This window comes from Trichoplax adhaerens, genomic scaffold, assembly GCF_000150275.1.
Source record: "Trichoplax adhaerens TRIADscaffold_3 genomic scaffold, whole genome shotgun sequence".
Classification (NCBI taxonomy): Eukaryota; Metazoa; Placozoa; class Uniplacotomia; order Trichoplacea; family Trichoplacidae; genus Trichoplax; species Trichoplax adhaerens.
The window spans coordinates 5,488,004-5,515,459 of record NW_002060945.1 but is presented as its reverse complement, the minus strand read 5'-3'; the positions used below and the strand labels follow the sequence as shown (position 1 = coordinate 5,515,459).

Sequence of the window (27,456 nt, the reverse complement as noted above, 5' to 3'; positions counted from 1 at the left end):
AGTTAAGTGCTTGCTTTCGCGAGTAAACGTGCAATTTTGCTTTAAATAGTAGTGAGATCAGCAATCGTCATGAAGCTAAAAAAAGTTGTCTTCCTCTTACCTCCAAGCAAGAGTTCATCTGCTAACCGCCTTATTATTTCTTTTAAAATAAAGCGCTCGATATCCATAATGCTCCATCCTCTGTTAATTTATTTTCTGAGACGCTATCGGGTTGATTTTGTGCTTGTGTCGATAGTTGCATTCGACAATAACTGCTTAATCTTTTCAAATGTCGTCCTATTCTGTGGTAAAATATCCCAGCAACTCGTGATAATATCATACATACTCGTAGGGCAACCCTTCGGACAATCTAAGCGGAAACCGCCTTCAACGAGGCCTAATATTTCATCTTCTGACTAAAATAGGGAATAGAAATTAAATTCCAACTACACAATCAGCATCATTGAAAATAAATAGCGCTACAGTATTCACTTACGCGCTGAGGATAAGGCTGACATCCATAGGAAAATAATTCCCATAGCAAAATACCATAACTCCAGATATCAGATTGACTAGTGAATGACTAAAGGTGTCGAATAGCAGTAATATTGTTACCAAAATTGAGCCAAAATATTATATAAACCGCTTCAACGATCCAAATTGTATATATATATACACATAGAGCCTGCAAAAGTCCTAATCTATTGCAGCTTTAAATTAGCGTCAAATAAAAGAATCAATTACCTCATCTTTTATGGATTCTGGTGCCATCCATTTGATGCAGTGGTAATGTAACGGAAATGGATAACTACTCGCTTTCATTGCAAAATTAAAATTGGAAATCTACCAAGAAAAATAATGCATATACTTGTTATTAACCACACCAGGAATGTTATTTGTGTCGCTGTTAAATCATTACCTACCTTTGCAGTTTGGTTATTCACCAAGGCTATATTGCGTAGTGCAACATCTCTAAATATGATAATAATCAATAGAAATTTTATACATCTTCATAACTCCCTTCATGTTTAGCAATTTAAAGACTAGTCACTATTACTTTACCTGTATATAAAATTTTTCTCAGAAATATAGCACATTCCGCAGCAAATGTCACTACAAATTGAACCAAAAAAATAATTTATATTTCTAACCAACATTGAATAAATATCATCAAAAACCACGTACGAAGTATACTTACCGTGCAAAGTTCACTAAAACATTCTCCTTTAGCACAGTTAGACCACATCGACGAACATAGCTCAATAACGAAATCTAAAGTGAGTGTTAGGGATTTAGTATGACGATAGTAATTATAAATTTGATTTAAAATGAAATTACAAAAAATTCTCAAATGATCGATACCTCAGATACCGCTTCAGTAACTAAGCTGATGTCTTGTTGATCATCCAGAGTAATACCAATAAATTCTATAATATTCTTATGATGCAGATGCCTAAATGGTTGTAAGTACGTATTAGTCTTTATACCAATGATTTTCAAATCTATTCTAGTTACCAAAATCTTAAACAACAGTAACCAATCAAAATGAATTTTTAAAGTCTGTATTCGAATCTGGCAAAGACTTTAAAAACGAAGGTAATACATATTAAGTACTCGATCCTAAGAATAAACCTTTTCTTGGATCTAAGATATAACACAAAGATAGTTTGAGCAAATCTGAATTAACTAGAAATTAATCTTTATCAGCCTTTAAAGTATACAATCTAATTGCACTTTAATAAGATATAAACAACATTGCATACTCATACATAAGGTCAAATCTTTCTTAGGATTAAAATGCGACGCAAAGATATTATCACCAAATCTAAAATGGCAGTAATCAATCTATAGGTCTTTAAAAGTATGGAATTCAATTTATTCCAGTACTTCAATGAAATGCCAATCTCATGTATACATCAAATCTAGCTCCGATTTTATATTAAAAGCAGAAAACTGTATTCTCGATTTATAATTAAGAAATGGAAGCTTAACTCTATTAATAGCATTACGTTAGGGTAGACGCTTGACGTAACAGTGCTTCTTGAATAATAATTGAATCGGGTCTTCCTGATTTAATTGATATTTCCCGTCCTCTGTAACTGCCACTAGATACCTCTTCAAAATTATCCAATAGAGTGATAAATTATTATATTAGGCTTATTTATAACTTTTATCACCCATTATCAAATCAATCTGCACATGTGAAGTGAATTTTTGTAACTAAAATATATCCGCAATTTTTGAAATCAATAGGAAATTCTTACCTCCAAATCTACCTAGTGAAGATATTTGTTTGCGGTGTGTGATTTCCGTTAAAGGTATTAACCATCCCGCTGTGCGAAATAGTAAATTATTAAAGCATAAATAGAAAGTAACTTGTTACAAATCCACCAAAGTTTCAGCTGAATTATTGAATCCTATGCTATAAGTATATCCAATGGAAAAAATTATCACGTATGATAAAGGTCTAGTAAGAGTAATCGATTACGGTACCTTCAGCAAAAAAATTATAATTGATTAATATTTGTCTTGGTTGTGGACATCGAAGAGCTTTATCCAATAGCGTAGGTATTCCAGAACTGATATAAGATTTATAATACTGGAAAGAGTTAAGTTAGGTTAGTACATAAAAGGGGTTAAAATTGCCTACAAATGTTAAGCATAATTGGGAGATCAATATGTAAATATATCCAACATAGTTCAGCTGTACCTGGATTAAGCCGTGAAGGCTAGGAAAGTAAGCTTCAAAGTCAATAGTTACCATATATTCAGGTGATGTAAAGTACACGAAGTAATGGGCTATCTCTTTTTCCAGACTGTGGGTAGCATAATTATAAGAAAATATCTTAAAATGGGCTTTATAATACAAGTTATAACGAAACGAAAGTACTTTAGAAGCATTTAATGATGTAAATGTTAGGACGGAATTTATATGGATAGCTTGTAAGTTTGTACCTCACGCTCATTACATATTGTCCCACTTTATGAACACTTTCTCTCATTAAAAATGTTCCTTCACCCATGTCTTTAAGCCTTATTTCACTTTCCTCCCTCGTAATCCTTCCATGATAAAAGCTGTAAACGTAATATTAATTTATAGTTCTAAATTCATTGAAAGATCAAATCATAGTAGGCCCAAGATTAAGGCAGTTTTCAACTTTAGAGCTATAATAAATTTGCTCACTCGCAAGTTAGTCCATCCACTGGCTTCTTGTCACATTGAACAAGGATTGCAGAAGGGATTCTGCCTTGTTTTTTATTATCTGCTGTTACAATGCACCATCGGGAATCAGGCTGATCATCAATCAGTTTAAAAGTAGCGTTAGTTTAGGGAGAAATTATAAAGTTTACGGTATTACTGGAAAAGCATTTTCTATGAGGATCTGAGGTTAACGATATCTATGACTACTTTTACTAAAACTTGCTTAGAATATTTCGTATACAAGCTTACATGCCCGTAAATCAGAGTAGAATCAGCTTTATATAATTAAAGATTGAAATTATTGGATAATGGAATGGAATTCCAACTCAATTTACCTGGCATATTTTTGAAACAGTAACGACATTGCCGATATCGTAGCTGAGGCTCTGCAGACAAAAAAAAAAATCGAGAAAATCAGTTCATTTTAAGTACCGTACAGTAATGTAATCGAAGTCATTATAAAATTAGCAAATAGTAATTGGTTAAGAAATTAGCCAATTCAAATAGACTACTAAGATAAAATAGGATCAAAGATCATTTTCTTCATTTGAAGAAAATTAATGACCGTCTTTACGAGATTTTGAATTATAATTAATATTACTATGAAACAAGACCAAGTAGAATTGTCGATAAAAGTTGAAAACTAGCGCTGAGTTAACTATAGTAAATTGATTATCTGATTACGTAATTTTTCCTATATAAATTATTCATGAATTTTGCAACATTCATTTATGGTTAGATGAATATGTAAATAATTCATTAGCAAGTTAGATATGTAGCTGCTGTAATTAGAATACAAGCAGTTTTCTTGACTAACATTTTCATTTGGATCCTCATAACCATATAAAACGCGGCATTTTGCTCCAACTTCGAACGGAGGAAATTTCCGTACCTGTAACAGCGATGCAGAAATTAGTAAGCATGAGATACAGATTCGTAAATGATTTAATTATTTAAGGTTCTACTTTGAATACTGTAATAGTTAGCTTACAAAGTAACAAAATAGCGTTTACTTATGTCATAATGTATAGCAGATCGCAAGATATCAAGATTGAATCATCGCAAAAGTTTTTTCTAGCTAACGAATATATAAACGTGTTTATGGTACTTTGATGCATGATAGTACTCGTATATAGATATATTAATAGATGCTTAACTGCATCGTGTAGTAACTTGCTAGTAGCTAGCATTAGCCTGTTCATTATTAGAGCTAATGTCAAGAACACGATCAGTTTATGAAACTAAAAATATTGCATAAACGATAGCATCCACATCCATGCAAGTAAATTATCAATTACTATAAGCCCAAGTTAAATAAAATTAATTTAAATTCGGTCTATCTTAATTATACCTTGCATTCAAACTAATAAAGTTAATAAATTATGCCTTACAATAGTAAAGTATAATATATATGAATAGTAACTAAAAGAAAGGAAGCATTTGTCGATGTAAAGTAGAGATACCCTCCACACTGGAATTCAAATCTTACAAAAGCACAAACATGATCCTTATAGAAGCGTACAGCAAAATGCTTAAGATGTTCGTTAACGGTTATGTCCACATTAACAATTACTTAGTAATCAATTTTCCGACCACATCTCTGGACAGTTTTAGTAATGCATATGTAGTGCTTTGAAAAAGTACTCAGCACTTTCTAGATTAGTGAAGAATTTCTGTTGATGATATCATAAAAAAGTAACCGTGTAAATTAATTGTAATTTATCCACAGTAAGACTCACGATTTGATATAAGTAAGAGCACACATATACGCGTACTGTGGGCGTTTTTTAATAACAAAGAGAACGAAAATAGATGGATTGGAAGTAGTAGATTAAACTGATGTCGTGCAATACAATTAATCTTAGTCTATTCTCACAATCTATCTCATGACTGATCAAAGAAATGTTATCTAACTTTCATGCTTTCAATGAAGAATACAGAAAAAAGATGGATTGAAAGTAACAGATTCAACCGATGATATCCAATAAACTTGATCTTAAAGTTCCATTCTGACATTCTACTTAATGACTGATTAAAGAAACGTTATCAACCTTTCGTGCTACCGGAAAGCTATCTAGCCTTTTTTAGATTATAAATGACTGTAGTTGCCTGAAAAGTAACGAATATACTAGTATACCGTCCTAGTAATGTGAATATAAAGGCAACAAGAAATGATCATCTGTATCCCGCGGGCTTATTATTTGGCGCTAGTTTAATTTCTTTCTTCGATACGCCTTATACGTAAATACTAGCACACATAATATTCGCGTGTATATTATCGACTATATAATAATCAAATGCCTAAATTACATTGTCTTGCCCGCATCACAACTGGCATATTTTCAATCACACAGAATTTCTGAATTCATCTTTCAGCAGAGAATTTTCACGCGATAACCTAAAAGCTAAAGTTAAATTGCCTATGTCCTACCTCGGCTATCATTGGAGTTGGATCATTCATTGCTCAAGAAATAGATCGGTAAATGTTTGGGATTAGCTACTTGTAGGAAACCAATCAATTATAAATTAATTCACTATTGAAATATATTAGAATACGTTTTAATTTACTGCTAATCTCAACTCTCGATTAAAGATTCTAATCTAAGCAAACGCTGCAACTACGGAAGTTGAACAGTAACAGTTCTTCTATTTTCCTTTCGGAAAGCTATTAATTAATTAACCAATGTTATTGTATTATTCAAATTTACCCGATTCGCTTGAGGGCAGCTAATGTTGCAGTCAATCTACTATACAGATACGTATGCCATAGACAGTGACATACAGTATTGTATCAACGATCATGCACTATTTTAAGTGATGTGCTGTGCACTTTCTTTCAAGTACAGTTTGAAAGCAAACATTCGCATTTTACTCTTCACTAAGAACCCTATCGTATTGGCTCTAAAAGCAGTCAATAACTATTATATCATTCTGAGCCATGAATTACTGTCTCTCTCTCAAGTATTTACCATCTTATTTATTCATTAATTCATTAATTTCGCCGCATGTATAAATTACAAGCTTTATTTACTAATAGGATCCAATAATTAATTATCATGCCTATAGATAATGTACACACCCAATTTCTTTATACTATACTACTACATTCACTAGTGAATTTATCACATTATCAAACTATCACAGCATCTAATATTTTAAGCTGAGCCTGATAAATTCCTCATAAAATTATTTTTTTTATTTTAATAACCTATTTTCTATTATGGGTGTTCGTCACACTGTAGCATGCGGTTCTATCCCTGAAAATTGTAGATCAATAAGCAAGATGATTAAGTATTGTGTTGCATAAATCAGAAAGATGCTGTTCCTAGAGGATAAAATTGCCCCATATGCAGTAAACTACTCTGTGTCGTGTAACAAGAATGATAACTGTAAGTAAGTGAATTCAAAAGCGTTGTCCAATACTACTACAGTTACCAGTACTAGAGAATTTAATGTGATCCCATGACTACGAGTAGTGTATGCCTGGTCTTTACGTGCTGATTTGTCAACGTGTATTCGCATGTTATGTAATTATAGACATACATACAATAACGAATAGTTTTTCAGCTTAAAATCTTGTAATCATATACATAATATCGTTTGTAAGAAATTCGCTTTTGCAAAATCAGCGCAATACTTCGTACAATAAGATCACAATGAAAATTGTAGAAAAAAACCTTTACATTTATTTGAAGATACCGTAGTTTCAATTAATTCCAACAGGTCATAAACCAGAACAGTACAACGTGTAAAGAACTAACGGTGTTGACGCATTATTATAATTATTTATACGTCCGAAGAATAAACAAATAGGCTTCAATTAGTATCATAATATCAATGACCTCATCATGCTACGTCTTGAAGCTCTTAGTTGTATTATAACTTCATACAATCAGCAAATATTCGTAAGTTATTTACGGTTCAATACAAAAACATTCTTACAAATCCATGAGCAATAATTATTGTTAACTATCTTGGTGGTTAAATACGTTATAAATTAAATCACCAGGATTGCAGTAAGCTGATATTCCTTACTCGTACTGTAATACAGATTACTGACATAAATTTAAAATCATCTCAGTAGCTTCCGAAAGAAACGTTACAGTATTCATTACGTGACAAATACACAATAAAAGCTGAGTTAACTCGTCACCTTTTAGCCCATAATATCGCAAGTATGTCATAGCTTTCGAGATCGAGAAAGGCAAAGCTATTAAATAGCGATTGTTGATAGTGTTCATTTCATCAGTTGCATCTCATAATGGGGTAAACTAGCCATTTCCTATGTTGAAACGTGACGTATCTACAGTACAGTTTTTTGTATAATATTTCCCTATGTCTATAACATATGAAATATACAGTAAATACTGTATTAAGAAATCGAAGGCGACGGATTTCGCGAACCATAAATTAGCACAGCCGAAAATTATCCGTAAATAGCATTAATCGGTTGCGCTGTTCACCTTTTCAATAGAGCCTCTGAACAGTTAGCAATTCAGTACGCGTCATCGATAATTGCAAATTTTGTCAAGTACTACTGTACACCGAGGTAAAAACTTATGATAACAACCGATCGCCTATCTTTTGATATTGAATAAAACAATATGTCTAGTAACTCATGATTAAACTTTGATTGTCAGTGTATCATAAATCCACAGTACTATAAGAATTTCGCTTTTTTAATCGACTTTAATTTCTCTTCATGTCTCGATAGGAAAAGTTTAGCTCTTGCGACATGCCAGAATGCATCTTAAAGTCTTCATTCAAATAGCTATCCTATTTGATCCCAAAAAATATTGTTATCATTTACCGTATTAAAACGTATATCAAGATAGTCGTATCATATCAACCTGAGATAAGCCACCAGATTGAGAAAGGGTATGCATTCCCTGGTTTGTTAGTGCTGGATCTTGAGTAAGAAGACCTAACGAGAATGGTTGAGTGGCATCCTAAGCAACATAAATATAAATAACACCGTTAACATTATATTATCGCTGTATATATCTTTTTAATTATCTTTGTTCTACATTTCTCTTAACTATTAAATAAAAAATAAGGAGATAATTCAGACAAGAATATCTTACTTGGCTCATTGTCATATTTTGTGAAAAATCTTGCTGTGATTTATCTCTATGGCCGGCTTGACCACCACCGCCAAATTGCTAGTGTATAATATGACATAGAATTATTTACCCGAAGAATTATAATTAATAAACGATCAATACCTTTTTGAGCAATATCGAGTTAAGAGTTAGCTCCTACTTTAAAAGCTCTCATGTAATGAACGCATCGCTAAATTATGGTCCCAAAAATACTGAAATCCATAGCTATTTCGTTAATAAAGGCGATTTGATCATATACCTGATTAAAGTGGAGAACCGGTGGTGGCATAGGAAGTATGATATTTCTTGGTAAGGGTATTCTTGCGTCATTACCGAAACCACCCCCTCCAATATAAGACATTAGATCGTGACCTCTATATAAATCGTCCGGGTAATTTACTATAAATAAGGAACATTGACTCTTAGTTGTATAGCAATACTTTATCATGGCAAAATTGATCTATTTCCTAGAATAAAAGGGATAACTAACTGTTTCTGTAAACCGAAGATTGAATTGGTACTTCCTGTAAATCAGATAGAGTGTAATTGCCAGGCAATAAACCGTAGCTCTACACATGTAATAAAAATTAAAAACTTTTTGAGGCCATAAGTGCTTAAAACATTGCGAAGTAAACGAGTTCGTTAAACAACTATATTAACAATAAGTTAAATGAGTGACGATAAGTTTCACATACAGATTGTACTTTGCTCGCTTTCTTACGAGGTACTGGCAATCTCATATTGCATTCCCGTAGATTGTTTAATGACCCTAGATGCATGAAGTAAACGTAGTAGTGAATTGAGTTACTTACATAGAAGACATACATCTAATTTCATGACATACCTTCCATAAAGCAATGTTTGTCTTTCATGTAATCAATTAAGTTATACCATAGAGGATGCTATGAATATCAATACATTGACAATTAGAACATCGTTACAAATTCTACAGTTGGAAAATAGTTAAATTTACCTTAGCTAGAACACGAGCATTTCCAATGATGATAAGTCCATTTCTGTTAATAACAGATGAGACTTCATTAGCAAAATATCATACGATAACTGTGATTTAAGAAATACTAAGAGAATATGAGGATATCACCCTGCAGTACAGAGTTGATACCAGTACAAGTAATTGCATTTAAATGCTAACTTTGCTCGTGTAATTGATACGTTCAATCGCCGCGGATCATTTAAAAACCCTATGCCCTAATATTGTAAAGAGTTAAGTCAGGTATTTAGCTCAATTTGATAGCTGTAACACAAGAAGAAATGTTGTTACTTTTCATAAATATTTAGAACTAACCTGATATTCGTTACTCCTAACACAAGACAATATAATATAATCTTTTTCCCGACCCTGAAAAGCATCTACGCTTGCTACTTCTACTTTCTAAAAATTTTTAAAAGACGACGAAAGTAAGCAAAATGAAATTCTGATAAGAATATCAATAAAGTATTGCACCATACATACTTGGTACAAATCATCCTGCATAGATCCACGAGTTTTCATTAGAGTTACTACGTAAGCTCTTTGGCTCTCATAAGGTGTAATAACACCTATCTGTTCAGGTTTTATACCTGTTCGTAGGAAACACGTAATAATTTTTTCCACACTTTCCGCTTCGCTCCTATCCAAAATAGCATAGCAATTACGTCAGTTACTGCATCGAACAATTTAAATTTGTTCTTAACCTCATTAGATAAATCGAAATATTTAATACACCGTTTATGTTATTGTTGCATTTTAATTGATATACACGACTTATAAGTTACACCTATTTAAATAAGAAGAGCCAGTTGCGCCCGGTTCTTCCGTTCCTTGCGTATTCCAAAAGAACATTGGCCTATTTCGATCCACTATCAAAGATTCGGGCGAGGATTCCGAATCTGAAAGAGTAACTTTGAATGAATTTCCATGATAATATGAAATAGTAAATTAAACAAATAGAGCAAACCATTCGCTTGGTCTTGCTGAACCTCTTTCGAATTATTTCCCTTTACATAGTTAATTAAATAAATATAGAAACAAGATTTTAAAAAATTTAATTAGCTCTAGAATGAATTCGAAATCTTATCAGCAATTAAAACTCGAGCATCAAATATAAAGTTATGGCTAGATTATGTTAGCCAATACCGAAGCAGTAATCGTTGGTAAGCCTTTTCTATCTATTGCAACACCATTTTGCAACGCTCCTTCATAAAAGTGGAACGACGGAAATTCACTGAGATCAGGATGCATTCGATATTGGACAGTTAATCGTATAGGGCGTACACCAAGAGCAACAAGTCGTGCAAATAACGATTGAGCTAATCCAGCACTAATTGAAATATTGAAGTTTAAGCGATATTGAAAGTGTTAAAAATTCGAATTATCTGTAGGCACGTACCCTGCAGCTTTCTTACACATTACAACCGGTCCAAGCTGACAATGATCGCCAACTAAAATGCACTGAAAATATAGCGATAGATAAGCTTAGATATTCGATAAGCAGGGGATAGTAAGAATACGATTAACTTTATATAAAATACGAAATTTTAGTTTTATAAATTTAACATTTAGTAATCACCTGTTTAGCTCCTCTAACTATAGGTATCATGCACTCCGGTTCCGTAGCTTGTGTGGCTTCATCGATGAGAATCACACGGAAAGTAAATCCGGTTAAGCGCCTGTCGCCAGCACCAACACAAGTACAGCAAATAACATCCGCGTGCTAATAATATCAAAGAAATGATCATACAATGTCTACAGTTTACATTTTATTAACACTGCAAATCTTGAATGATAATTATCAATTTAATCTTAATATTTAAGATATCTGACATTATATCATAGGGTCTCATTAATGTACCTGTAACAATTCTTTTTCACATGTATTCCTTAACTGACGATATAGGGCATCATCGCTACTAGACAATTCCCCTTGCTCTTCTCTTAATTGTTGTAGCTTACGTAATTTCATTCCTTCCGGACTAACCAATTAAAACCGTTAGGAAGTTAGTTATAATTCTTATACGGCATAATATTGTACTTCTACTTACGTTTCCATTCGAAGGATCTGATTATGTAACGATAGCATTGAAACCGAAGAATCTAAAGTTTCTCTACTTCTAGCACAAAGTCGAATTACCTACAAAAGACATCAACGTTTCAATACTATTCAGGATTTCAAGATAATACGATGTACTTTCAGTACATATTAAATCTGTCGTTAATAATTACTTTTAGGCCTGCTTTATGAATTTTTTCAGTAAGTTGGTCAACTGCAACGTTGCTGGGGGCACATACGAGTACTTTGCTGAAGTGCGGGTAAAGTTAATGGTAGTTAGTATGCTTACTTATACCCTTAAATGTATTAATTCAGGTTTAATATTTGGATAAAGTCTATCATAACTTTCGTACCATCGGTTTATGTTTACCAAATGATAAACTAAAGCAGCAGATGTCACCGTCTTACCAGTTCCCGGCGGTCCCTAATAAAAATTGATATGAAATATTAATGTTCATGTTGTGTTATTATCACAATGAAGCGAATCACTAGGATACACTGTAAAGGATTTTACCTGGATCAAGCTTAACGGCTTTTGTAATACATTCTTAATTGCTGTCCTTTGAGAATCATTTAGTTCTGGTAAACCAGAAACAGCAATACTAGGAATGAAATACAAGCAAAAATTTCAGCATCATAAAATATTTCTAAAGATATTTACTCATGGTTAAAGTCTAGATATTTAAAATTAAAACAAAAATTTAACAGATATTGGAACCAAAATCGGTTCTACTAGATGGTCAACATAAAAGCATACCGTTTCGGAAGTTTACAACTTATTGGTCTTTCCTCCACTAAATGCCCTAATAATCGGTGGTATAAGTATCCATTCATAGAGGTCTTATCTATGGCAAATTTATGAACAGCAGCTCGCATTCTAAAAAAAAGTGATAAACAACAAAAGCTACAAAAATTGTATATACAAAAATTAAAAATTCGTAATGTTTTACCTATCAAATGAGGTGGCTTTCCATACAAATTCTACTTCAAAAGGTTCTTTACAACTTTCCGGGACATCAAAATTTGATTTTAATTCTAAACCTACTTCGTCGTTATCATCTACATTGAGAAGATGTAGTTAAAGAAATGACAAAATAATTAAATGATATTAACAGTTACAAATGCCGCCACAATCCTTCAATCTTAGTATAGATAATTTTATCTTGGGCGCAAGTATAGACATTGAAAGGTCTCTTAATTAACGATTCTTGATAACAGTGTGAACTAAAATACAGTTGGATAATAAAAGGAAGAAAATATCAACTAAGGTGTTAATTCCATGTCAAAAAAGATACTATTTGGAATTTTGATAACATGACCAGAGCATTCATTAGCTGTGCCATATCCACTACCAACATAGCGAAGCTTTAATTCATCGCCAATCATAAGTTTCATATCTGTCAATTATCATCATAAGAACAATATATAGGTAAGGGCAGAAGCGATGATAATTATAATTTCAATTAATAGATTTGTTCCAAACCTTGAAGATCAGGAAGGCTGAAATAAGCAAGTCTTTTCTTGTTTAGACGTTGATCCCAGCGAACTTTTACATTTTTTTGGGCCTACATTAAAAATTTTTATCAACAAGTAAATATAGGGACTACTTACTGATTGTATTGAAGTGCAATATCCGTATGAAAATCATGATGCATTACCAAATTTTGTTTCAATTGCTTATCGTAATCAGATTCCATTATAATTAATGGTTCAAATATGGACTTGTAGATATAAGCGTCTTCATATCTAGTTGATAAATTGAATTTTATTTCTTGAATGCAGGATAGATTCAGCTATAGTTTATCAAATAACAACCTTAATAAAACTGGATGGACTTCTTCTGTTAGTTCCGGTTTATCTAGATCTTCTAACGTAGCTTCAGGATGTTCCTAGAAAGAGATTTCAATCTAAATAAATATGTAAAAGCGTATGCCATAGCTAAGAATAATGTCGATCTTACCCTCCACAAATCTTCTAGCCTATTGATTTGTTGCGCAGTAATCTGACATGGAAATTAAAAGTTAACGCAAACAACGGTTTATTAGCAGAAAATGCTATTTTTAAAGTTATGGGATTCGCAATTATTAAGATGTATTTCCAAAAATCAATAATTTTAAAGCCGCTAAAGTTCAAATATGCGTATTATAATCTTATCAATTGTACCTGCTTGGCTCTCATTTGTTCTTGGTCACTAGGTACCTTAACAAGCCATTTGCGGAAGCACTTTTCATCAATTAATGACTGCCACTGACTTTGATCCCTATGGGTATAAATATACTTAGTTTTAGCTGTCGGTTTTGAAGATTTTAAAAATAAATACTAAATTAGCTTTATGATAATAATATAGTTGTTAACTGAATTTACTAACCAGTCATCATCTTTCGATTTTGTCAATGTTGCACAAGGATGTCTTATTAGAGAAGTTAAAAATATCAATTACTTCATATTGTACGTACGTTACATTAATTTGTAGGTATATAAAGCAAGATAAGAATGAATGTCAGCTGTTTCGCTGGTTGGCAATGTTAACATCATTAAATCTTCAGTGACATTACTATAGTAAAATAAATTATACTATTTTACGATCGTTGAATGTAATGATATACATGAAATATGGTCGTAATATTATACTATGCATGTTACTATAGCATAAATGTATACGGGTATATTGTTCATGAACACTTACCGGCAAAGTAACACAACAACAGAATCAGATTTGGCTGGTATGTAACCTAGTACAAAGATATTTCTACAAGCACAATTGTAACATTCTAGTACTGTCTCTCCGAGAGGTCCATCTTTATGAAGTGTTACTTCTCTGTGCTTCGCTCTCACCAAATGGTTAATGATATGACTATTGAATAATTAATCGGTAATTTATTAGTAATGAAGTAGTTACGATTCTGTAATTACAATAGAAATCTCCAATATTCCACACTTGCTAGTCGTAAATTGAACTGCTTTATTCTGCTACTACGTCGAATAGTAATGGAGTACAGAAGAGAATAGAATCATATTATTAGAGCAATCTGTATTTGAAGCACAGTCAGGAACCTGTCATACATCATATGATAGTAATGGATACTATAGTATTTACAGATCGAACTTAATGGGCATGCCAGCATTCAAATTGACCATTACGGAATGAATCTCTAGCAAATTATATTACTCAATATAGCATGGCTTGCATGAACTTTAAATTAAGAATTTCTAACACATGACGGTCAAGTAGAATATGACAACAGAGTTTAATGCATTGCTTTAATCTGTACCGTACACTATCTTCAAATAGTAGTAATTTATAATTTACAACAGTATAATAGACCAACCTTCCTGATGTAGTACCACGGCCATTGCAAAACCATCTTTTGCATGTATTGCACATAACGACAGCTGCAGGATCATGAATGCCACAGTAACTACAGATTAAGGATAGAAAGTTTATAAATACGTCTGCGAATATAATACGTTCATGGTGCAGTAAGTTATAATGTGAACATTATCATAAAGATCTAGAATCTAGTTTATAGCACCAATTTTTAAGGTCTGCAAATGGATTATTACAGGCATAAGATAATACTGTCTCACTGGTCGTATAAAACATTCATTGTTAATAAGAATCGACTCATGACAAAGTAACGGAAATCAACTACTGCAATATTGTATATGGATTGCTGTACTGAGAGACTAGCATGCATATACTGTCATCAATTTTAAGATGTAGCTGTTGTCATTAATGTTCAGTAGTTTTCATTCATTCTATGTAGCACGACTTCATCATTGCTTATTACTCAATGGGTCGTGCAATTGATCTGACCTCTCTTGTCATGTACCTTTTATTCTAGAGTAATAAAATTATAATGTTCAAGGAAAGATTCACAAGCTTGTACCGGTCAGATGATTCAATAATTAGCATCATTCACATTTAATATTTATATGATATTATCCTAGGGGGGGGGGGTATCCTACATAGGATGGGAAAGTAATTTACAAGTACCATTTTGATAGCAATGGATGGGATTAGCGTTTGAAAGTGAACTGAGCGTCATACAAGTATTACCATCAATCATGGAATAGTATTCATGAATGATTAACGCGTATTCATGCTCAACATCCGTTGCATCTTTTCTACTAGTAGTATCAAAGACAATCCAAGGGAATAATTAATGATTTTACTGGGCTAGTCCCATGGCTGTACAAATGGTCTTAGGTGCAAGTAATTCTATTTTGAACTCTCTTGAATGCTGTCACTGTATGGAAAGTGATGGACAATACCTGAAATGATTGGTGGCTAACTAAAAACATGTAGGACATGTTTCCATTGCTATGGACGATAACTATTTATGACGCGAGTGCATAATCCATTGAAATAGTATTGCAGCTCGCAAGATAGCCTTCAATGACTGTACAGTACTACAGAGGAATTCACTCAGTGGGCAGATTGGGAATAGAAAGTAGTAGAACGATTCTATCTTGGACCTTGTTGTATTCCCCATAATAAGTACTGTACTGTATACCTGCATGCATGTAATAAACGTTCCTTCTTATAGAATCCGTCCTCTTCATCTTCATCATCTTCAAAATTTAAATCGACCATTTTATCCGTGACATTAGTCAACAAGTTATCGCTGGCAGCCACCGCAGAATGGATATTGCGATTTCCAATAGTCGAATTTGTAAAAGATTTATTATTGCCATCGAGGTAGGGAACGACCGGATCCGATTGCGATTGTGATTGCGTTTGTGATGGAATTGTAAAATCTTTGAAATCATAATCGCTAGCTTGAGTATCTCCGCCAAAATCACTGCTTTCAGGATCATAAAAAGTTAAAGTATTGGCCGTCGATGGGCCGTAAGCATCAGCATTGGACATCGCCATTTTGGGCTGTTCAACTATTTACCGCGATTGACGTAACGATGATGTCCAAGAATCGCCACGATCGTACAATGACTGACACGGTCAACGGGTGTGACGATGGTTTTTATCAGTGCGGTGTGTTGGTGTTGTAACACGCGTGGTGACCATGGTACAGTACGTACTGTACAGTACAGTATACGGTACTACTGTACACTGTACACTGTACAGTGTACTGTACGCATAGCGTTTCGTTTTCTTTTCATGTGCACAGTACAGCATGATCTTTTTCCTTTCCAATTCTTGAATATGAAGTTAAATACTTTAGTATTAACCAATGTCACATAATGTATACATCAATGAGAGCTTACTGTTTCCACATATACAAAAAATTGGCCGGATTTCATTCAAAAAATGCCCGCATGTAATATGTGCTGATTCACCAGATTGGAAAAGGGTCACACAGTACTATGTACTGTAATCCACAGTAGAAAGTACTGGCCTTCGAACAGTACTATGTACTGTGGGTGCACATTGAATTCATAATACACTATGGTATACTGGAATGATGTAATCCTGACCAGTGACCACCAACGTACATACTCAGTAGATAGTATCAAAGGCGATCATGATTCGATCAACCGGTGACAAGATGAATAAACCACATAAGCAAGCACATGCTCTTGATTGTCCATTCGACTGTTATGAATGATCGATTACTAGTACTTTTCAAGTAATCTACAAGTACAGCAGAAAGGAGGAGATTTGTTCATTTACTATGGTACAAAGTTCGGCAACATGGAATACGATATACTGTAGTAACTGTATACTATATGCATCCAAATATCATACTCCATGTTGCCCCATTTTCTACCATCGTGCTATTTTTACGCGTATTGATGCTATAAATAAATAGTTCAATTTATTTACCGAGTCGGAAAAGACGATCGAATTCGAGTCTGATTTGGACTGATTACTGTATATAGATTGATATACAGTATTACTAGTGCTTTGGGGGGGGGGAAAGGATTTACACAAAAAGCGCTACTTTCGAAAACGTCTTGTCTTAGGTCGAGATATGACAGTATATTCGTACTGAACAGTAAAGTAGAATGTAATGATTTGGCCATTTTAACCTTTAAAATCCCATACAAGACGTGTACTGTATTGTTCAGTATCATGGATTTACAGTACTACCAATGACCAGTAGTAATTTCTAGTAGTCCATGACTCTTCTCAATCCTGTAAATATTGTATAGTACTATTATTAAATGATCGATTGATTGATTTTCGGATTGATGACAATGTGCATTGTGCAGTGCTGTACTGTATTATAGCCTACTAAAATTGGTATTTTAAAATTGGTACTAAAATACCAATTTTAGTAATAGTTTTAGTAGCAATTTTAGTAGTCGTTTTAGTAGCAATTTTAGTAATCTACTGTACTGTCCATATCGAATTCGATATTGACCACTGTAGCTTTGAGACCATTGTGCAGTACAGTGTACAGTGTACAGTCATACTGTAGACTACAGTACTGTACTCAAAAAAGACCTTACAAAGTTAGTACAAAGTCCTATACCAGTCAATCAGTCTATACAAAATCCACGTCGCACTGGTCTGATTTAACTCTCTCTCATGTTCTGTATGGATGCTCGGCAGCCAGCCAGTGATCAATCAATAAATTCACAAAAAGGACCAAAATTATTTTTCAATTCCACTTTGTTTGCATAGTATTGAGGGAAAAAAAGAAACTTTCCATCAATAGCAGCCATAACAAGTCTAGGTACTCTGTGAAATAACCAACATTGATAACTAGTTTAGCCATCACAAGTTGATTTCTACTGCAGAGAATACAGCAGTTATCCAAAAAATGCAGTTCGATGTAATCCGTTGCAGGACGATAGTGAAAGCTTTGATTTGATTTAATCCCACCCCCCAAAATGGCACTAATAACAACTTTTTTCTCTCTCTCTCTCAAGGTTGATTTTAACGTATTAGCTTGGCTATAACTCAATTTAAAGCATTGATTCATCGTGGTTATTACTGGGATAATGCGGCACTTTGCTCGTGGTAGCTCTCGCGTAGATTGGTGCGAAACCAACTATGTCCAATCATCTTATATTGCTGAATTTTATAACTGCGTAAGTACTATACTGTACAATACTCTACATTTTACATGGACAATTTGCTTTCAATCAATTAATCACTACTTGGAAAATGGGATTCGGACTAATTACGACCGTCGTTGTCCATAGTCATTGCTTATCAACCATCTTACTAATTCATATGTCTATCAACCTTCACGTAGGAGATACCACCTAGTCTTGAAAAAACCTTCAAAATGACATACCAGTACATAAATAGTTGACTCGACCAATGAATTGATAGAACGAAGTTCATTGAAAAACACCAATCGACCAGTTGTAGTGATATTATCAGCTCACAAAATACTTCCATCAGTAACTCAAATATTGCATTCTCCTCCATCTAAAGTATGTGCATTAAAGTGTCAAATGAGATCGTATTTTCAAGTTCCTTAGTTCAAAAATCGTCGCTATGATGATACTCTTTATTTTTTCACCTACTGGAAATTAATTTCTGTATACTGGAAGTCATACATAAACAACCAAGTACTGCACAGTACAGTATGACGCAATGTTGAACTACTGTACAGTACTTGGTCATATAAAATTAGCTCGTCAGTATTATATTTCTTTCATTTGAAACATATCGTTGTAGCTTTAGTAGACACAAGGGTAAAGTAGTCTCCAAAAGTGGACACGAATAAAATGCACTATACACCTATAGTTCAAACTATGGACGTATTTAGCCTGAATCGTGCAGTAGATCCTATGCTAACTGCAATCTCCAACGGTGCATCGTTTTAGATTCATTTTTCTTTCGCTGTTAACTTTAGTAAATAGTTTTAATCCTTGGAAAATATTCAGTAAACACTTACCGCGCAATAACATGATACTATTCTTATGCTATTAATAGAGCTCAACAATAACTAATCATTAATTAAGAGACATATTTCTATTTGCTAGGACCATATTTGTTAATATAGTGATCGTTTACAGTTGATTGAACATGTTGATGTACTGCAGTATACTTTCCGAGTAACGAGATATCAATTGTATTGACTTACTTTATTCCTATTATGCATAGTAATGTAACATTTTGAAACTAAAAGGAAAATGCTTGCCGTCATGCATAGCATGTCTTTCTAACTCCTAGACAAAATTTCTATTAATTATAGGCCAGCAATATTCTTTTCTTTGTTGTACCGCCAATTTTAATGTAAGTGTCAAATTTAATATCGTTTTCACTGAAGTTTTCTGTAGACGTCGGACAAAGTTACGCTTGTCAAAGTGTCGTCTTAATTTACTCGTTCGTTTACCGACTTTTCATCCTCTATATGATCCAATATTGCATACTTATTTCATTTGTAGCATAATATTGAATATTTTAAAGACTTGCTTTTATTTACCGTCTTTTACAACATCGCGCCACTGAATAAGAATAATAACGATATACAGTACGCATACATTCCACTACTTGTTACTAAAAAAGTTTATAAGCAGACTTGCTATTGTTCTTAGTAAACTTCTCACTCCTGCATTCAATATATAATTAATTCATATTTACATATGTCGTGAAAATACAAGTTATATTCTTATTACTATACTGACAGTCCCCGACAGCATCGAGGGGCAAACAAGCAATTAAATAGCCGATTTGATAAATATCATGGAAAAATAATGCTAAACGACGTAACTCGCGTTTGTCAATACAGTACGGACAGGTATAAGCTTTGCAATAGAGATCATAAATCATAAAAGTATTGAACCGAACCTTTCTCAGGTCTGCTTTACATGTCTGTCGTGAATGAGTGCTGACATTATGTTATGCCAACATTCAGTAATCCTTGACGAATATTTTCTTTTACCATGATACTAAGTCTCCACTTGTAGGCATACCCTTATGCGATTTGATCAAATTAGTACATAGTATAATACAACCATATCATACAATAATATAAAAAATTCATAGAAATGAAATTGTGTCGAAGGATGATAAAAACGGTGAAATTTTTTTTAGTCTTCTCGCTATAATACAATTTTCAAAACATGCTAGTAGCTAATATCATCTAAAGGAAGCACATCTCCTTATACCCATTTACTGTAGACCATAACAAATAATCAGCAACGAGACGACGTTGGTTATAAAAGAACAACTTGTAACCAGTAGTTCTTAACAGAAAACTGATATCAACAAAGTTAGCCATTATTTGGCTTTAATGAAATTTATTTATGCTAATAGATCTCGAAACGAATGTAAACTGACAATTAATACCATGAATTAGTTATATACAATATTATTATAGATTGTATTCATTTTGCTTTATTATACAGTATGATAATAATAGAACTGTTTTTATTTTATTACTATTTGGTCCATTGTTTAGCAACATTAAAAATAAAATATGTATTCTAGGTGTTTATTTCGACCTTATACGAAATGCATTAATGGTAATATGAACGTTGTACTGGTATTAATGATGTTCGTTGGGCTAAGTTCGGTCTATTTTCATGCCACTCTAAGTTTGCTTGGGCAATTAGTTGATGAATTATCTATACTGTGGTTAATGGCTAGCGCCTTTGGCTATTGGTTACCACAACGGATATTGAAACAAATGCCTGTCATTAATGGGAGCAGGTAAGTTATTGTACTACTCGTACTTTTTCATAACTGATACCTTATTATTACTGTCTTTCAAAAGAAATTGATACACTGCATACTGAAATTCCGTTTACTATACTCCTTATCCACTACCGTTTTCTTCTTATCGGTGTCCGTTCATTCAAATAAATACTAATCTAATGAAACCTTAACCATGCACATACTGTACTGTATGTTAATGCGCGCAAAATAATTATACTTTGGAGTGGATTTCTGTATACTAAATCTATCAAGTTTTTGAATTGTTAAAATTGTTTCCCATTGGAAAATGTAGAATAGGTCATCAATTTAACAGCTACGGTATTCGTATAAAAATCCACTGTATTGTATATCTCAATACTTGATGTAGATTAGAAACGTGTACACATTCCTTCCAAAATTGTGCGATTGTCAAATACTGTATTATAGTTAAGCTAGTATTTGAAACTATTGCAGATTTGTTAGCATAATAAGGAAATGCAGTATATGCATATTTAGTGCAATACACACTAGTAGGCACTGCATAGTTAGTTTCTATTTATTTATTGCCTTTTGCTTAATAGTTTAATTTTACCACATATTTAGCACTGATACATGACAATTTTTAGAGTTATATTCCAGAGGGTTGTCTTCACTGTGGCTGGGATTACCACGATATTGTCTTGCATCAAACCTGAAATTAATGCTTTTGTACTTCTAAGCTTTGGATTACCTTTCGTTGTTATTGCTGCCAGAGAAGTTCGAAGGTACAAAATTAATTAATATAATGTATATCTCTGCAAATCTTTACTTTGAGCTGCTTGTAAGAATTAAAGTTTACTGTTCTCTACAGTCATCTACTTCCTCGTGATAATGCTTCATGTATTATTCAAAGCACATTAATCAAAGAATTACACTGCAAGAACTAGCTTGCTTTCACATTCTAATTTTTACCCTGTATCGTGAAGTTACAATTAGTACACTGTAGTTATTTTATCTAGTCGCAGCTATAACGGAAACTGTTCATATTGTTCCTATGCCATCATACACCTATAACTTAGTAATAACAGTACTTGACTTATAATTTCAATTTTGCCAGATACTTAATTTACATCAATTTCATCTCTTTACCCACATTAATCGCAGGTGTAAGTGTCAACGTGTGAAGCAGTTATGTTGTTCTGGTGTTTTATGGTGGTGCTTGGCGGTAATATGCTGGATATCTGACCGTTGCTTTTGTGATCTATGGCTGGCACTGAAATTTCCTTACTTACATTGTGCTTGGCACCTTCTAATCGCGGTATCGTCTTATATCGGTTGTGTAATCTGTGCATATATTTTCGCGGCAAATGAAACTCCGGAACTATCGCCCAAATTAGTTTACTGGCCGGTGGATAACCAGCTGGGATTACCTTACGTTCGAATTAACTCTGGTAAAAGAAATCATAAAGCTTAAGTTGCCGTATCCTTGCAGCCAATCGCCACAACACTTTCATAAAAGTGCTGAGCACTTTTTGATTATGTCGGAATCTATACCGTTGTACTGTACGAAAGTATTATTGACCATTGTGGATTGTTAAATTTGCCGTAAAATTTTAGTATTAAAGCAGCGATAATGCAATCACTGTTATTATTTGTATTGAAATGCATTGCGCTCACGTATAGCTTTCGAATTATTTAAGATAAGTAATTATAGAAAATATATTAAATAATACAATTGCTATATAAGTACTATAAAAAATGTCACTTTAGAGCAAAAAATCCAGTGTAAGTGATTATATTTGACCGTGAGTGCGTATCTATAATTAGTTGAAAATATCCTCATGATAAACCAAGTCATGCTGTGATAATGATCTAAATTTTTTACAGTTCATCAATCGCTATGAGTATTCAACATTGATTGTATAGTTAATGTTAAATCGCCATTACAGAATACGGGAAAACTTATCGAATTACAAAATGATATGTATATTTAAGAAAATAGTATAAGGTATTTATAAATCCAGACACAGAATCTATTAATAAAGTAACCTAGCATTGATAAATTAATAAAACATTTGGATTTATAGATATTGCTACGATGTTGTAGATTACTACTGCATTTTCCACTTTATTATCGAAGCATCGTCTACCAAGAGCGATCGGATATTTTACAAAGATACTGTAGCTTGCTAATAGCTACACTTAGCTGACGATTCGCTGTACTAAGAACACGATTTATATATTTTATACGTAGATTATCTACTTTGAACTCATTTGGGCGTCACTCTTGACAGGAAAACACTTTTAGATTACTACTGCATTCTACACTGTATCACTGATGTACATCCATATGAATCACAATTACAGTTTGATATAGACCAATATAACTTAGACCTTTAGTCTTCCACACATTTTAGGCGAATAATTTTGATCTCATACTCTATATCGAAGCATCACCGTCTAAGAGAGATCGGATATTCTGCGAGGATACTGTAACTCACCAAAAGGTTACACTTAGCTGACGACTTGCAGTACTAAGAATACGATATATACATATATATAAATTATACGTACATCATATAACATTAACTCATTTGGGTGTCAATCTTGATGGTAAAGCACTTTACGCTTAGGTAGTTATAGTTTGCAAGCAAAAATAATCAGTTTTATTATCTTTTACAAACTTATTTCATGTTGCAATATAATCAGTCATAGAACTGCTGCAGTGCCTGAATGCATTGCAATAAAGATTCTTCCAATACTGCAATTAACTGAAGATCGTCGTAGGGAGTCCATAAATGTAGTTTGCATGAAATAAATACAGCAGATAATCATAGCCTCAACACGTTAATAGCATTTTACTAATTCTCATTAAGTGAAAACGAAAATAAAGACTTTAAGTCAGGGTTTTGTCTGAGGGCCTTTTCCCCCTAAAATAACAATACGATTAACACATGATGTAGTTAAATCAAGCCGTTAATCAATTGATTAATTATGAACTATTGTATTTATTGCATCAATTTAACATTGTTATTTACCATATTAAACGCTATCTTTATTTTCTCATATTTCTTTCTACTTCGTATGGAGCGGGCAACATTTTTATCCTCAAATGGTTCTAAATTTGTAAAGTAAAAGAAATATTCACTTTAAATCTTTATGCAACAACTATTTTACGAGTGACTGTACCTGATAAACAAAGAATGACAGTACACTGACATACTCACCTTCAATATTTATATAGTGGGCTTTAGCAGTCATAAATTTGTGTCTCCAATCCAACGGAAACTTGCCTTTCTTTATTGATATTATGTAGTTTGACCATCTATACAGCCAATTTAAAAAGTTAGCACTAGTACGATTATACTTACGCAATTTAATTTACCGATATTGATATCTGTAATAACAACAAACAAATACAAACTATGTTCGATAGTTAGAAAATACTCACTTAAATACAGCATAATGTCTATAAAATCCAATGAGTAACTCTCCTATAGTTTTTTGATTCTTACTTCTACAAATCAAAATTTAAACAAGCTTATATGAAGAATAGTGTGAAAGTAGAGAATATATCTTGGTACTGTAATTGCTAATGCAGCCATTTAGCATTTCTCTAAATGATCTAGTCAATAAAGACATTCAAAGAGAAAGTACATACAAATTTTGAGGAATTCCTGATAAGTCGACGCTTTTGCTACGCTTGGGTATACTGTTAAGTGATGACTTCTTCCTAAAGATATTCTAAAATAAGCAGTAACATCGTTGTTATTGATTAAAGTATAACTGATCGCAGCATCGAGATGATCCATAGTTAATCATTGTCTAATCAATATTACTGGAAAATCCTCTTGCAAGAACGGCAACACAGGTGGATCACATTCTGTTGACAAACAAGGATTATCACTTAATGCCTACATATACATCTTAATATCTTACAATAAGAATACACTTTTAACATTCAGCATTTGAAGCAGTTACCTTGAAGATAATTAATAACTAAATTTACTACGGCATAGCTAGATAAGGTGCCATACTGAGACTTATTGATGCCGTAATAGTGTCCCCACATTTTGATAAATTTAACAAGCGGTGCAACCCTATCATCGCCTAAACAAAATTAAGCGTTAATACAATGATAACGATAAACTGATTCTTTATGGAATCTACAATCCAACGTACACAACGAATATGCGTATAATAAATGGGTATTCCGTATTCCCTATATCGTATGAAATAAAACATTGTAAGATTTAGAAAAAGTACCATAAAATTGGTCTTGTGCTTTTAATAAATATCTATATCAGGAAATTACGGCAAAATTTTTCTACTTGTACTAACCGTATCATTGTTAATGCTTATATCACAATTAAATCCACTATAGAAAAAAAAGATTAAATGAAAGCAAAACATAATTTACGTTAAAGACGATCCAATTCAAATGCATAAGAAAAAGTCTAGAAAGTAAACTAACGATACGCAGTCCTGAAACTCCAAAATCGGAACTACAGCAGGTATAAGTCTAACATCCTTCAAGTATCCTATCAATGAATTTAATGAATTCTTTTACTATTTAAGTTACTATCTATCAAGACAAAGACATTATCCTTATTCTTCTAAAAACATGAAATTGCCAAGTCGATAATGTAACATACGTAATGTGGCTAATTTTGCACGGAGATTGGATAACGCATATAACGTCTTACGACGGGTGAACTGAAACATAGAAATTACAAATTATAAATGAAATTTTAGTAGAAATTGTTCTACATATCAGGTCATGTTAAATATGATTATGTTAGTGCATTGCGCTCAGAAAGGAATGACTATTAAAAAAGAAAGAAAGAGAAGCACCCTCTCTTTCTTTCTTTTTTAATAGTCCCTGCATGATGAAATTAGTAAAGTAAATCGCTTTAATCTTTTCCCATCTTAGCCAGTTATTAATTCATTAATGTTACTGTTGTAGTTTAACATTAAAGGTGTATTTAATTTAAATCATGTAAATTGGCATGTCGACCTTACCTCTCTATTATTATTTACAACGGCACAAAAATCGATATCACTATCTTCACTACCGAATCCATTGGTTGAAGATCCAACAATATGCAGAGAAGCATCTACGTATAAAGAGATTGTATCCATCAATGAAAATTGCTGTATTGTACTGGCTTGTACATGACCTAAATTGTGATATGACTACTAGAAGTGTAGGTTATCGTTCTAGTAGTTCATGACCGTGATCATATCATACCTTTATAAACAGTCTTTATAGCATGTAGAAGAGCTGACCTAAGCTGCATCTTTTGGTCCAAAGTACTTTCAGTCTGGCGTGTTTTCTGATAGTGCTCCCATAACTGCAAACTTAACTACATTTAAGATGAAGGCATCATTGAAAACTCACGTTAGTACTGAAAATAACCTACTGAATTCTATGCTACCGTCGCTATAAGATTCCCCTATTGCTCAGCTGGTATGGCAGCAAGCAAATTCAAGCAACATTGCATATTCTTACCTTGTCGCCACAAAATAAATGCAATCGATCACTTGGAATGCTTTGAAAGTCTTTATGATTCTTAACTGCACTATTAGATTTCACTATCAGTTTTTTTTTATTCAGATCTTCCGACATCGCTCTACTTTCATCTCTAATATCATTTTGACTATTTCTACCGGTTGTTAAAGATAGTCCATGGAAAGCAACAAAATCATTTCGATTAGCATTCCATCGTTAATCTCTACACGTACTATGTGCAGCCTTAATACGTCCTATTACTTTCAATGCTATAGTACAATTGTTCGCTATCACATTACCTCAAGTCTTCTTGCTTAGAAATATGTCCATTACGATTGAATGTATCTTGATCGTCTTGCAACTCTCCTTGTTGGCTCAAGTTTACCGCCAACTCTATTCCACTCTCATCTGGTGATACTTGCACATTGGATTCTTCTTTTACTTGATTCAATTGACCTCCTAAACTTGAAATCCCTCTACTGTAACCTACACCACTATTCCACTGTGCTCCAACTCCTGACTTTAATGAACGTGCATACAAATAAAATCGACTGCTATCCGTTACAAGGGCTAATAAATTGATCGTGAATCTCCTATTGCAAGCATAGCACGCCATGTCTGATCATGCTAGGCTAGCTAGTCATGGAAGACCTCGACCTTGTGGCAATCTTAATGCTACCGCTCAATCAGTAGCCACAGCACTATATATACACTAACATTACTGGGATAATTTGCTTCCAACACGCTCATCCTACAGCGCATGACAAGTCGGTTCGGTTCCAACCTCGAACCATTCAAGAAGAACGTGACAAGCAGACATTGGATGGACAGACGCGGGAGGTGTGACGTAATCGAGATAGGTAATATGTGTATAGAACTCTACTACCGGCCATAGCCAATACATAAGATAGTATGCAAACAGTGGATCTGTTTCAGTCTCTTTGCTATAAAGGAGCCTCCATATTGCGTTAGTCTCCAACAGCTCGAACATGTAAAATTGGCAATTTTTCACTCGAACAAGCTCCTGCAGCTTATTCTGTTGTGAAAATTTTGAATATCAAAAGTCGACC

At 33.3% G+C, this 27,456-nt stretch overlaps 4 protein-coding genes across 4 annotated transcripts; 1 reads left to right on the top strand and 3 right to left on the bottom strand.

The window, feature by feature from the left end:
- Positions 1-227: 227 nt before the first annotated feature.
- TRIADDRAFT_8256 (uncharacterized protein) lies at positions 228-559 on the bottom strand (the record flags this gene model as incomplete). Its single annotated transcript, XM_002110493.1, has 2 exons — positions 228-395; positions 476-559. Coding segments are annotated over 2 exons (252 nt in total), but the record flags the coding sequence as incomplete, so codon positions are not given.
- A 7,311-nt stretch (positions 560-7,870) lies between these two features.
- Positions 7,871-16,212, bottom strand: TRIADDRAFT_54641 (uncharacterized protein; the record flags this gene model as incomplete). Its single annotated transcript, XM_002110492.1, has 31 exons — positions 7,871-7,957; positions 8,032-8,130; positions 8,266-8,343; positions 8,543-8,682; positions 8,774-8,852; positions 8,979-9,052; positions 9,128-9,185; positions 9,257-9,299; positions 9,437-9,492; positions 9,590-9,676; positions 9,758-9,914; positions 10,062-10,185; positions 10,242-10,281; positions 10,421-10,604; positions 10,674-10,735; positions 10,854-10,997; positions 11,136-11,256; positions 11,326-11,414; positions 11,629-11,757; positions 11,848-11,935; positions 12,091-12,210; positions 12,284-12,392; positions 12,817-12,898; positions 12,992-13,079; positions 13,149-13,222; positions 13,294-13,335; positions 13,497-13,593; positions 13,702-13,743; positions 14,020-14,187; positions 14,663-14,752; positions 15,851-16,212. 31 exons carry the CDS (start codon positions 16,210-16,212, stop codon positions 7,871-7,873), a joined length of 3,213 nt encoding a protein of 1,070 aa, XP_002110528.1.
- A 2,030-nt stretch (positions 16,213-18,242) lies between these two features.
- On the top strand, positions 18,243-22,348 carry TRIADDRAFT_23096 (uncharacterized protein; the record flags this gene model as incomplete). The annotated part of the gene is made up of 5 exons (XM_002111038.1): positions 18,243-18,332; positions 19,451-19,491; positions 20,689-20,910; positions 21,522-21,659; positions 22,039-22,348. 5 exons carry the CDS (start codon positions 18,243-18,245, stop codon positions 22,346-22,348), a joined length of 801 nt encoding a protein of 266 aa, XP_002111074.1.
- Positions 22,349-23,735: 1,387 nt separating this feature from the next.
- On the bottom strand, positions 23,736-27,002 carry TRIADDRAFT_54639 (uncharacterized protein; the record flags this gene model as incomplete). The annotated part of the gene is made up of 15 exons (XM_002110491.1): positions 23,736-23,804; positions 23,913-23,992; positions 24,102-24,199; positions 24,326-24,391; positions 24,536-24,618; positions 24,714-24,757; positions 24,856-24,984; positions 25,057-25,096; positions 25,216-25,252; positions 25,349-25,415; positions 25,530-25,590; positions 25,897-25,991; positions 26,126-26,240; positions 26,387-26,540; positions 26,686-27,002. The coding sequence occupies 15 exons, from the start codon at positions 27,000-27,002 to the stop codon at positions 23,736-23,738; spliced, it is 1,455 nt and encodes a 484-aa protein (XP_002110527.1).
- Positions 27,003-27,456: the final 454 nt, after the last annotated feature.